Source organism: Balaenoptera borealis (assembly GCF_965194805.1).
Source record: "Balaenoptera borealis genome assembly, chromosome: 1".
Lineage (NCBI taxonomy): Eukaryota > Metazoa > Chordata > Mammalia > Artiodactyla > Balaenopteridae > Balaenoptera > Balaenoptera borealis.
In genome coordinates this window covers 119,805,375-119,818,488 of record NC_138860.1, presented here as the reverse complement: position 1 = coordinate 119,818,488, position 13,114 = coordinate 119,805,375, and the positions used below count along the sequence as shown (strand labels likewise).

The window sequence follows — 13,114 nt, the reverse complement described above, 5'->3', positions numbered from 1 at the left end:
AAACTCTGTTTACCACTCTGTTTGATTACTCTCCATTAATATACTTGCCTCTCAGAGACATTTTCCTGACATTTGTTCAACAACACAGGTTAAATACAACCTAATTTTTTTGAGCACTTAAAATGTCCTAGGCACTGTTTTAAAAGCTTTGCATCTATTAACACATTCAATCCTTACAATGACACTGTGAGCTAAGGACTTTCAGAATTTCTTTTAGGGATGAAAAAACAGGCACAGAGAGGTTAAATAATTAGCTCAGGGTCACATAGATAGTAAGTGATAGAACCAGGCTTCAAAGCCAGGCAGCCTGTCACCAGAGTGCACTCTCTTAAGGACTTGCCATATGATCTTTCTACAGCCCCACACCCTAAGATCAAGGGGCTCACTCAGTCTAGTGGGTGAGACTGACAAAGCCCAGAGGTACAATACAATGTGTTGTGTTCAAGGGTGGAGGTGAACACTGAGAGCAGACTGGATGGAATAAACTTTCTCCCAGAGATGGTGCTGCCATTACTGCCAAAATGTAACTTGTTCCAGGTTTTGTATATTTAGAGCAGAGTTTCTCAACCTCAACACTACCGGCTGGATAATTCTCTGTTGTGGGAGAGCTGCCTTATGCACTCTAGCATCCCTGGGCTCTACCCTCTAGATGCCAGGAGCTCTTCCCAGTTGTGACAGCCAACATTGTTTCCAGACATTACCAAATATTCCTGGATTGAGAAGATGGAACAGGATCGCACTGGTTGAGAAACACTGATTTAATGAAATGAAGAAAGAATGATACACAAATGTGACAAAATGTTAATAATTAATGAATCTGGGTAAAGAATGTATGGGAATTTCTTATACCCTTCTTACAACTTTTCTGTACATTTAAAATGATAACTAAATATTTTTTTTACAATAAAGAGCTTGTTGATTATGTCGAAGAGAAATTCACAAATACTTCGAATGGCAGCCAACATCAATTGTCTAGGATAAAGAAAAAATTCAATATGTAGAATTTAAGTATAAACTAATATCCTAATATTGTCACAGAGAAAAATCTTTGCCCTGTTATGACCATATTTGCTTGTCTTTGATCTAACTTTTGGTATTCGATTTCTTTCAATATATTAGGACATATCCCAAAAATGCTACTACGCAATATTATCCAAGAGAACTTTCGGAAGAAGAAAAAGAGGCACTGGGACAATCAAAGACTTTGACTGAGTTTCTTAACAATGTGTCTATAAGGTAAAAATTGTATATTAAATTTTAAAAAAACATAAAATGTATGTGTTTACTTATAATAATAGGTCTTAAAAAACAACTCTATACCTGGTGTACAGATAGAAAGTATGAAGACAGTTATCAGATACTCATGAGCATGTGACACATTCTACAGATTCTCAGTCTTTTCTTTCCCTTCTATTGCTAAGCAACATGCTAGACCTTCTAAGCTAGGGCCACACCAAACAGTGTCAGCCTGGAAGGTGTATATAGTTGAACATGTGAGGATGTTTTCCTAACGGCAAATTAACATTTATTTACCATGGTTTCCTTTAAGTCTTTTTTTTCACCCCTCAGTCCCCTTCTTAGCTTCATTGATTTTTACAGGATTACAAAGGTGAGGATGTTGTGGATGTTGAGGATGGTCATTACCATGATGATAGGAATTTACAAAAATACCTTTTAAATGAGAATTTGAAGTCAGTTCAGATGTAATTTTTGGATATGTCACCCTTATCTCTAATTCCTGTGTTGCTGCCACTCTTACTGGCTCTGAAAGAGAGGTGTCTTTAAAATGCCCCCTACACTCATATTCAGGCCCTAGGCAGACCCTGGGGACTTCTAAACCAGAGTAAGAGTTTGAAGGTCTCATCAAGTTGATATCAGAGTTCAGATAAGTGGAGCCAATGGTGGACATGTCTACCAGTTGTACCAATAGGTTGGTTACCATTTCCTCCCAAAATTAAAGATTTGGTAGACAAGTTCATATATAGCCCAAGTTAAGCTCTTTTATTTTTATTTTTAAGAAAACATTTTAAGATTAAATGTCTTGAAAATTCCTTGTGATGACCTAGAGGGGTGGGATGGGGAGGATGGGAGGAAGGCCCAAGAGGGAGGGGGATATAGGTATACATATAGCTGATTCACTTTGTTGTACAGCAGAAACTAACACAACATTGTAAAGCAATTATAATCTAATAAAGATGTTAAAAAAAAAAAGAAAAGAAAATTCCAACAACTCTCAAAAGTTGTTACCTAAGCCTAGAGAGAATCTGGTTCAAAAATTCACTAATTATTCAAAGAGAGCTTATTAACTATTTGCCACTCACTTACAGCAAGTGTGCTATAGTTTTTCCTATGTAGACAATTAGAAAGAAACCAGAAAACCTGAGGTTTCTTTTCCTCATATCAAAATTGAGTAATTATTAAAATTTTTCCTAAGGACATTAAAAATGAGAAGTCTGTCTATGTACAATCAATTTCAGGGGAATAAATGGTCTATAGCCAATTCTCAATTATCTACATTGTGTATTATCTTTTTTTTTTTAATATTTATTTATTTGGCTTCATTGAGTCTTAGTTGTGGCAAGCCGGATCTTTGTTGCGGCACGCGGGCATGCGGGATCCTTAGTTGCAGCATGCATGTGGGATCTAGTTCCCTGACCAGGGATCCAACCCAGACCCCCTGCATTGGGAGCATGGACTGTTAGCCAATGGACCACCAGGGAAGTCCCTGTATTATCTTTAGACGTGGGCTTTTATTCTTCCCTTTCAATTGCCAAGCTTATAAGGAGAGGGATGGTGAACAGCTTCATAATTCCCTCCTTGAGATGTGGGAGGGAGGAGCCAGAACTATAAGAAGAAAGAGGAAAATTGGTACAGGAATTTTAACAGCATTGGCCAAGAATAAATAAGAAACCACATTTACATCACAGCCATGCTTCCCACTCTAGAACTGTTTAAGGTTTACTTAATTTTTTAAGATTAAAATAAGCCTTGTTTTGTTCTGGAAGAGAGCTCTTTTAGAAATGAGTTCTTTCCTTCTCATAGAATTTTGTCCAGAACAAACCTAAGGCAAGCATTATTTGCAAAAGAAGAAAATGATCTGAGAGGAGAGAGAGAAACTTCAAGGGGATTCTCAAAGCAACTAAGAAACGTTCGTTTTGGGGTTAAAAAAACAGCGATACCCATGGGCTTTCACTCAGACAACAAGTTTGCCAGCCTCCAGTTCATCACTTTCAGGAACCACATGGTAGAGTACACCAAAATCAAGAAACAGGAAACCAGAGAAAAGGTGCTGTCTTCACTTCTCCTTTGTGAATTACTCCCTTGTGAAGACAGTTGAGGCTGAAACAGAAAGAAATGATTTTGAAAATGCTAACAAATGCTTCTGCTTGAAACTGGGCTTAAACCTTGAAGCTCCGGGTTGTTCATAGGGTTGTTCAGGGTTGTTCAAACACAGGGTTGTTCAAACTTTAATGTGCATATGAACCACCTGGGCATCTTGTTAAAATGCAGGTTCTGACTAAGTAGGTCTGGGGTGGAGCCTGCCGCTTTGCATTTCTAACAGCTCCAGGTCATGCTGATGCTGCCGTCCTAGGAAATGCATCCAGTTTGAAAGATGAAATACAAGAAGAATTTAGCCCAAAGAGTATTCAATTACACAGTGAATGGTAGTGTAATGATTAATGACACAGGTATTAAATGGTACCCTTATTTAATACGTTAGGAATATCTATTAGGATACTTACTGCTTATATTTAATTATCTAAATAAAGGGTTTTTTTCTTATTTTAGGAAATTCATAATTGAAAACCACTTTCAACTTACTACATTTATTAAAAAAACCAAGTTGTTTGGACTTTCAGTCATTAGGGTGAAACCTTGGGTGGCATTCTAATTTTGGGAAAGCTCCTAGAGGCCTTGGGAGGAGGCTGAGCTTTCAAGCCTAAACATATAAAGGGACAATAAACATTATAGTAACTTGTAAAACAGGAACTTGTCAAGCCAAGTTCCCTGGACTAAGAAGAGCACCAAGACTGTTTTTTAAAGGAGCAACGTTAGTATTTTTAGCAGGATAATTCTTCATTTTAGGGACTGTCTTATGCATTGTGGGAGGTTTAGTAACAGAATTAAACACATTAGCACCTCCCAGACACTCTGACAGCTAAAACCCCCCCCCACCACACACACACACACACACACACACACACACACACACACACACACTTCTAAATTCCAAATCTCCCCTTGAGAATATCTTATTTGTTGTTTTAAATTGTATATAGTATAATTATTATATATATTAATATAATAATTATATATATGTAAATACAATAATTAGTATACATGATCATTTGGTACTGAATATGGCTAAGAAAATTGCCTTTTCTATCAGTTTGGAGTTTTCAAAAAGCAAATGAGATCAAGTTCAAAGTAGAAGTTTACTGAGAAGTTCACTGTAAAAAATAAAGGGAAGGGAAGCAGGATTGAACAGGGAGAGCTTCAGACAAACTCTCAGCCAACCCAACAGGAAGCTGCAGAGGAAGACAACCTGTTGGAGGTGTCCTGCCAGGCACAGAACTGGCAGGCCCTTGTGCCCACAGCTGCCATGCTCAGTCTTTTTTTTTTTTTTAAGTTTTTTTTTTTAACATCTTTCTTGGAGTATAATTGCTTTACAATGTTATGTTAATTTCTGCTTTATAACAAAGTGAATCAGCTATACATATACATACATCCCCATATCTCCTCCCTCTTGTGTCTCCCTCCCACCCTCCCTATCCCACCCCTCTAGGTGGACACAAAGCACTGAGCTGATCCCCCTGAGCTATGCGGCTGCTTCCCACTAGCTATCTAGTTTACATTTGGTAGTGTGTATATGTCAATACCACTCTCTCACTTCGTCCCAGCTTACCCTTCCCCCTCCCCACATCCTGAAGTCCATTCTCTACATCTGCATCTTTATTCCTGTCCTGCCACTAGGTTCTTCAGAACCATTTTTTTTTTTTAGATTCCATATATATGGGTTAGCATACAGTATTTGTTTTTCTCTTTCTGACCTACTTCACTCTGTATGACCAACTCTAGGTCCATACACCTCACTACAAATAACTCTATTTTGTTTCTTTTTATGGCTGAGTAATACTCCATGGTATATATGTGCCACATCTTCTTTATCCATTCATCTGTCAATGGACACTTGGGTTGCTTCCAAGTCCTGGCTATTGCAAATAGTGCTGCAATGAACATTGTGGTACATGTATCTTTTTGAATTATGTCTTTCTCAGGGTATATGCCCAGTAGTGGGATTGCTGGGTAATATGGTAGTTCTATTTTTAGGTTTTGAAGGAACCTCCATACTGTTCTCCATAGGGGCTGTTATCAATTTACATTCCCACCAACACTGCAAGAGGTTTCCCTTTTCTCCACACCCTCTCCAGCATTTATTGTTTGTAGATTTCTTGATGATGGCCATTCTGACTGGTGTGAGGTGAGACCTCATTGTAGTTTTGATTTGCATTTCTCCAATGGTTAGTGATGTTGAGCATCCTTTCTTGTGTTTGTTAGCAATCTGTATATCTTCTTTGGAGAAATGTCGATTTAGGTCTTCTGTCCATTTTTGGATTGGGTTGTTTGTTTTTTCGATATTGAGCTGCATGAGCTGCTTGTATATTTTGGAGATTAATCCTTTTTCAGTTGCTTTCTTTGCAAATACATTCTCCCATTCTGAGGGTTGTCTTTTCATCTTGTTTATGGTTTCCTTTGCTGTGCAAAAGCTTTGAAGTTTCATTAGGTCCCATTTGTTTATTTTTGGTTTTATTTCCATTTCTCTAGGAGGTGGGTCAAAAAGGATCTTGCTGTGATTTATGTCATAGAGTGTTCTGCCTATGTTTTCCTCTAAGAGTTTGTTGGTGTCTGGTCTTACATTTAGGTCTTTAATCCATTTAGAGATTATTTTTGTGTATAGTGTTAGGGAGTGTTCTAATTTCATTCTTTTACATGTAACTGTCCAGTTTTCCCAGCACCAGTTATTGAAGAGGCTGTCTTTTCTACATTGTATATCCTTGCCTCCTTTGTCATAGATTAGTTGACCCTAGGTGCATGGGTTTTTCTCTGGGCTTTCTATCCTGTTCCATTGGTCTATATTTCTTTTCCTGTGCCAGTACCATACTGTCTTGATTACTTGTAGCTTTGTAGTATAGTCTGAAGTCAGGGAGCCTGATTCCTCCAGCTCTGTTTTTCTTTTTCAAGATTGCTTTGGCTATTCTTTTGTGTTTCCACACAAATTGTGAAATTTTTTGTTCTAGTTCTGTGAAAAATGCCATTGGTAGTTTGATAGGGATTGCACTGAATCTGTAGATTGCTTTGGGTAGTATAGTCATTTTCACAATGTTGATTCTTCCAATCCAAGAACATGGTATATCTCTCCATCTGTTTGTATCACCTTTAATTTCTTTCATCAGTGTCTTATAGTTTTCTGCATACAGGTCTTTTGTCTCCTTAGGTACGTTTCTTCCTAGGTATTTATTCATTTTGTTGCAGTGGTAAATGGGGTGTTTCCTTAATTTCTCTTTCAGATTTTTCATCATTAGTGTATAGGAATGCAAGAGATTTCTATGCATTAATTTTGTATCCTGCTACTTTACCAAATTCATTGATTAGCTCTAGTAGTTTTCTGGTAGCATCTTTAGGATTCTCTATGTATAGTATCATGTCATCTGCAAACAGTGACAGCTTAACTTCTTCTTTTCCAATTTGGATTCCTTTTATTTCTTTTTCTTCTCTGATTGCTGAGACTAAAACTTCCAAAGCTATGTTGAATAACAGTGGTGAGAGTGGGCAACCTTGTCTTGTTCCTGATCTTAGTGGAAATGGTTTCAGCTTTTCACCATTGAGAACGATGTTGGCTGTGGATTTGTCATATATGGCCTTTATTATGTTGAGGTAAGTTCCCTCTATGCCTACTTTCTAGAGGGTCTTTATCATAAATGGGAATTGAATTCTGTCAAAAGCTTTTTCTGCATCTATTGAGATGACCATATGGTTTTTCTCCTTCAATTTGTTAATATGGTATATCACATTGATTGATTTGCATATATTGAAGAATTCTTGTATTCCTGGGATAAACCCCACTTGATCATGGTGTATGATCCTTTTAATGTGCTGTTGGATTCTGTTTACTAGTATTTTGTTGAGGATTTTTGCATCTATGTTCATCAGTGATATTGGCCTGTAGTTTTCTTTTTTGGGGACATCTTTGTCTGGTTTTGGCATCAGGGTGATGGTGGCCTCATAGAATGAATTTGGGAGTGTTCCTCCCTCTGCTATATTTTGGAAGAGTTTGAGAAGGATAGGTGTTAGCTCTTCTCTAAATGTTTGATAGAATTCACCTGTGAAGCCATCTGGTCCTGGGCTTTTGTTTGTTGGAAGATTTTGAATCACAGTTTCAATTTCAGTGCTTGTGATTGGTCTGTTTATATTTTCTATTTCTTCCTGGTTCAGTCTCGGGAGGTTGTGCTTTTCTAAGAATTTGTCCATTTCTTCCAGGTTGTCCATTTTATTGGCATATAGTTGCTTATAGTAATCTCTCATGATCCTTTGTTTTTTCTGCAGTGTCAGTTGTTACTTCTTCTTTTTCATTTCTAATTCTGTTGATTTGAGTCTTCTCCCTTTTTTTCTTGATGAGTCTGGCTAATGTTTTATCAATTTTGTTTATCTTCTCAAAGATGTTCCTATTACCATTTTCTTAATTGTTTTGGGTTTGTTATTGTAGATCTTTTCCTTCTCTTGTGTTTCCTGCCTAGAGAAGTTCCTTTAGCATTTATTGTAAAGCTGGTTTGGTGGTGCTGAATTCTCTTAGCTTTTGCTTGTCTGTAAAGGTTTTAATTTCTCAGTTGAATCTGAATGAGATTCTTGCTGGGTAGAGTAATCTTGGTTGTAGATTTTTCCCTTTCATCACTTTATATATGTCCTGCCACACCCTTCTTATGGGGATTCCCTTGTATGTTATTTGTTGCTTTTCCCTTGCTGCTTTTAATATTTTTTCTTTGTATTTAATTTTTGATACTTTGATTAATATGTGTCTTGGCATGTTTCTCCTTGGATTTATCCTGTATGGGATTCTCTGTGCTTCCTGGACTTGATTGACTATTTCCTTTCCCATATTAGGGAAGTTTTCCACTATAATCTCTTCAAATATTTTCTCAGTCCCTTTCTTTTTCTCTTCTTCTTCTGAGACCCCTATAATTTGAATGTTGATGCGTTTAATGTTGTTCCAGAGGTCTCTGAGAGTGTCCTCAATTCTTTTCATTCTTTTCTCTTTATTGTGCTGTGCAGTAGTTATTTCCACTATTTTATCTTCCAGGTCACGTATCCGTTCTTCTGCCTCAATTATTCTGCTATTGATTCCTTCTAGAGAATTTTTAATTTCATTCATTGTGTTGTTCATCATTGTTTGTTTGCTCTTTAATTCTTCTAGGTCCTTGTTAAACGTTTCTTGTATTTTCTCCATTCGATTTCCAAGATTTTGGATCATCTTTACTATCATTACTCTGAATTCTTTTTCAGGTAGACTGCCTATTTCCTCTTCGTTTGTTTGGTCTGGTGGGTTTTTACCTTGCCCCTTCATCTGCTGCGTATTTCTCTGTCTTCTCATTTTGCTTAACTTACTGTGTTTGGGGTCTCCTTTTAGCAGGCTGCTTGTTCGTAGTTCCCATTGTTTTTGGTGTCTGTCCCCAGTGGGTGAGGTTGGTTCAGTGGGTTGTGTAGGCTTCCTGGTGGAGGGGACTGGTGCCTGTGTTCTGGTGGGTGAGACTGGATCTTGTCTTTCTGGTGGGCAGGACCACGTCTGGTGGTGTGTTTTGGGGTGTCTATGACCTTAGTATGATTTTAGGCAGCCTCTCAGCTAATGGATGGGGTTGTGTTCCTGTCTTGCTAGTTGTTTGACATGGGGTGTCCAACACTGGAGCTTGCTGGTCGTTGAGTGGAGCTGGGTCTTAGCATTGAGATGGAGATCTCTAGGAGAGCTCTTGCTGATTGATATTATGTGGGGCTGGGAGGTCTCTGGTGCACCAATGTCCTGAACTTGGCTCTCCCATCTCAGAGGCTCAGGCCTGACACCCAGCCAGAGCACCAAGACGCTGTTGGCCACACGGCCAGGTACATCGTGGGGAGCTTCTAGCCTTTTGGGAAGTCTGAGGTCTTCTGCCGGCATTCAGTAGGTGTTCTGTAGGAGTTGTTCCATATTTAAATGTATTTTTGATGTATTTGTGGTGAGGAAGGTGATCTCCACGACTTACTCCTCCGCCATTTTGAAGGTACCCCCACCATGCTCAGTCATTGACTGGGAGAAAGCATGACCTTGGCTGGGAAACTGAGGCGAGTTGTGATGATGCTAGAGGCTGTCAACTAACAGCTTCCTGGCACTAGAAGCAGTTCTGAGTAGCACACTATCTTGAATTATTTTTCTCTTAAGTCATTTATTTCACACAGGATTACTCATTAGTTACCAAATACAATTGAGAATACTTTTTCTTTCAGTATAAATGAAGCAGAAGGAGCTGCTGAAAGACGTATCACTGAATACTAAAATCCAACATCTTGATTCCTTTTTTTTTCTTTTACAAAATAGTGTTGAAATAGCCCTGCAGCAAAATGAAATCATGAATACATTTATTAATGACTGGAAAAGCCTGGCAGAAGAAGAAGGTACCTTTGGGGACAAGACTGATACCCACCTGAAAGAGTACCAGTCCTTTACTGACCTGCATAACCTAACGGAGAAGATGATCACCTGTGTCTCCTGGCATCCGATCATCTATGGTGAGGCAGAATCATGACTGGGATTCCCTTCTGGGATGACATTAAAATAATCTGTTGCTTTTATATGTAGAATTGCAAACTAGCTCACTTTCCATGAGACAACTTCCATTCCTGAGTGCAGGCACCTGCCAAGCACTTTCTTCACCTTCTCTCCATCATGTGTCCTCCCAGCTACCTTGTGGGACCACATTGTGGTCTCTACTTTATAAGGAGAGGACCAGAGCTCTCAGGAAAGTGACTGGCTCAGGTCACCCAGCTGGTGCAATGCCAAATCTGGAACTTCATTCCCCCTGACTCTCAGCTTACTGGGCAGGATAAGAGATACACCTCCTTTAAAGAGCTCAGCAGCCAAGGGGATAGGAATGTGTGAGGGTGGAACCATGGACAGAGCCATCTGTGCCCTCTTTCTTCCTCCTTTCCTGCCCAACATTGGCCCTCTCCGCACAAAAAAGAACAAAAAAAGAAACACAACACATCTTTTTTTCTTACTAAGTCTTCAAAGTTCACTGTTTATTTTGTGAACATCTCAATTTGGTCCAGCCAGAGTTCAAGTGCTAAATAAGTGACACATGGCTACTGGCAACCAATGTATTAGACAGTAGAGCTCTAAAAACACTCTTGGTCTCCTGTAGAATATTTTTACACAAGTTTCATCAAAATGGAAATGAACAGTGACTGTGTAGGAAAACAAAACCTAAAAACACTTCTCCATGCACAGTTGCTGCAGATTTTAATTTCTAGTTGTGTTTCTATCAGGGCTAATAGCTGTGTCGGTGGCTGTACGACTCTCCTTTGAAGAGAGGGTCCACTTTTCTGGTAAACTATTGCTGCAACCATCACTGATTCTTTTCTGGAGTTTCTCCAATCCCATACATCCTCAGGTAATGAAGGAGAGTCATCCACATGTTCTAAAAATTTTAACTACTACTTTCACATATCTTTAGCAGTTTTAATTGCAAAATACTTTATAATCACTTAATGTTGTAAACCCCTATAAAGCTAGGCTTTCTTCAATTCAGAATTTGTCATCATTCAATTTGAGCAAAATTTAAGTTTACACTTAGTTTATTGAAAAGATATATTGAACAAATCAACATGTTATTTAAAAAAAAAAACATTGTAAGAGGAATGTTCAATTGATTTTAAAGAGCAAACTCTTTTATGGACTTTATTTAGGTATAATTGTTCAAATGCAAAGAGATTTTAGTTTCACATGGATTTCCTTAATTCCAAGGATCACCAGTAGGAGATGGTAATGAGTAAAGATGACTGTGTGGGAGACAGTGGGGAATGGTGGGGACTGTGGCCCTAGAGGGTACCCAGCCCATCAATGGGAACAGCTACTCTTCTGCTTTCCTTGCCAGGTGGTCCCACTTGTCAAGAGAATCCAGCAATTTTGTGTGTGATCTCCCAATGTTTAAACAGCTCAACTAAAACCAAACCAAAACACACGGCAGTCCAAATAAAATAAGGCTAAAGGCTGGGTTTGCCCCCGCAGTGTTCAATTTCCAGTACCTGCTCAAGATGAGTTCTGCTTAGGGGGAGGGTGCTTTATAGTGTTAGATTAAGTTTTTTCAACATACTTAAATATAATATTTTGTTTTTATAAAGCATTATATAATTAAGGCTTTCCCTAATAAACCCTAGTGTCCCCTTATTCCTTCTTCCCTAATTCATCTGAATTAAGGCAGTTTTACTGTTATAGGATCTAGATGCTTTTTCATAGATACAGAGATCAAAATGACAGATCTGTCATTCTTCCTTGTCAGCCTACTTACCACAAGTATGGTGCCATTCTCTCACTGGTGTTTTCTATCATTTTCCAGCAGTGTAGAACTACTCTTCACTCCATGCCATGGAAGTGTGGCTGAACCTCCAGGCAAATAAGAAGAGGAAAGAAAGACTCTCCTTTCCTCTATTTTTTTTTAATAGAAATGTTATTTATATATTTTAGTTTCTTAAGGAAATCAGTAATCAGTTTATTAAGATAGAAATTCCATATAAAATTTATAGTTTTGTTAAATATACTTATAAAGTTAATTATATTCTATTTATTTATTTTTATTAAAAATTTTTTTAACCTTTCCTCTATTTTGAAGAATAGCTTTAAAAAGACATGCAAATAATTTCTTAAAGATATGATGCAAATGATTAATTTTGTCTTTGTTCTAATCAAAACTATAGGAAAGTATTAAAAGATTTCATTTTCAAAAGTAGAGGTTTCTCTAGAATCCACAAAGTATCTAATAAACCAACATAATTCACCTCAATTCCAATTTGAAATCTTTAGCTCAGTGGTGGCAAACCAGTGGCCTCTGGGGCCTGTATTTTTGGCTGTTATGTTTAAAGAACGGTAACCATGCAAGTGTTTAGCTTGGTGGTAACACAGTAGCTCAGGTGCTAACTATGGTTAGTATATCTATTTCCTCACACTGGTGTATTCCTTGCAGGACTTCCTCCCTACCCTCTAGGCACTTGGCTTTGTTTACCTTATGGGTTCTGCATTATTTTAAAATTTGTAATATTATCACTGGCAACGCCACCGTCTTCTCTTTTTCAATGCATTTTATTTTTGAGTGCTCACCTCTGTGCCAGGCTAGGTATATACAGCAGGGAAAAAATCATCCAAATATCCTGGCCCCCAGAGCTTGCTCTCCACACTTTTCAGAAACACTGATTTCATAGTCTTTTTATTAATAAAAAATTATAACATGCCCCAGCAATGACGCACAGAGGGGAGGGGAGGGGAGATTGGGTCCCCTTGAGAAACTACCTGCTCTCATATGCATGATCAATGTCCAGAATAAAATTCAGCAAAAGCAGCTTCCAATCCAGAGGTAGAATTCTGGGAATGGAATTCATGTGCATGTTTCTTATAAATAGCTATAAAATTAGACTTTTGACTTTATTATTTCTAGCCATGATCTTAATAGATTTTCTCATTCTCTCTTGAATTTGGGGGTTTACCTTAGTTAATGCTGGAAAGCCCAGATGACATCTTCTGCTTCCAGTTCTGTCCAAGCGACCCTAATATCATTGCTGGAGGGTGCATAAACGGGCAGGTACATATGGCTTTTTTTTCAGTTCTTTATTAATTTAGACAGCATTCTGTAACACATTTTGACTGGTAGTTTTTTTAACTTAAGGGTTCAACTCAGCAGAGGGAAGGCATGTCAATTGTATGCCAGTCACCATGCCAGGAACTGGGGTATGAAGATGTGTTAGACATGGTATCTGGGCTCAAGATGTCCACAGGGTAACCCAGTTATGATCTGACCCTGGAAGAAAACCGGGTCGGATC

The 13,114-nt window shown here is 38.2% G+C and overlaps 1 protein-coding gene across 3 annotated transcripts in view; it reads left to right on the top strand.

The window, feature by feature from the left end:
• DNAI3 (dynein axonemal intermediate chain 3) overlaps positions 1 to 13,114 on the top strand; it is a 101,550-nt gene that overhangs the window by 42,030 nt on the left and 46,406 nt on the right. For 2 of the 3 annotated variants that reach the window (XM_082408204.1, XM_082408203.1), the window contains 4 exons: positions 1,120 to 1,236; positions 9,623 to 9,813; positions 10,570 to 10,694; positions 12,786 to 12,875. In XM_082408204.1, the coding sequence (XP_082264330.1) occupies positions 1,120 to 1,236; positions 9,623 to 9,813; positions 10,570 to 10,694; positions 12,786 to 12,875 (523 nt within the window). The remainder of the gene's footprint in view (positions 1 to 1,119; positions 1,237 to 9,622; positions 9,814 to 10,569; positions 10,695 to 12,785; positions 12,876 to 13,114) is intronic. The other variant, XM_082408205.1, reaches the window with a different exon arrangement.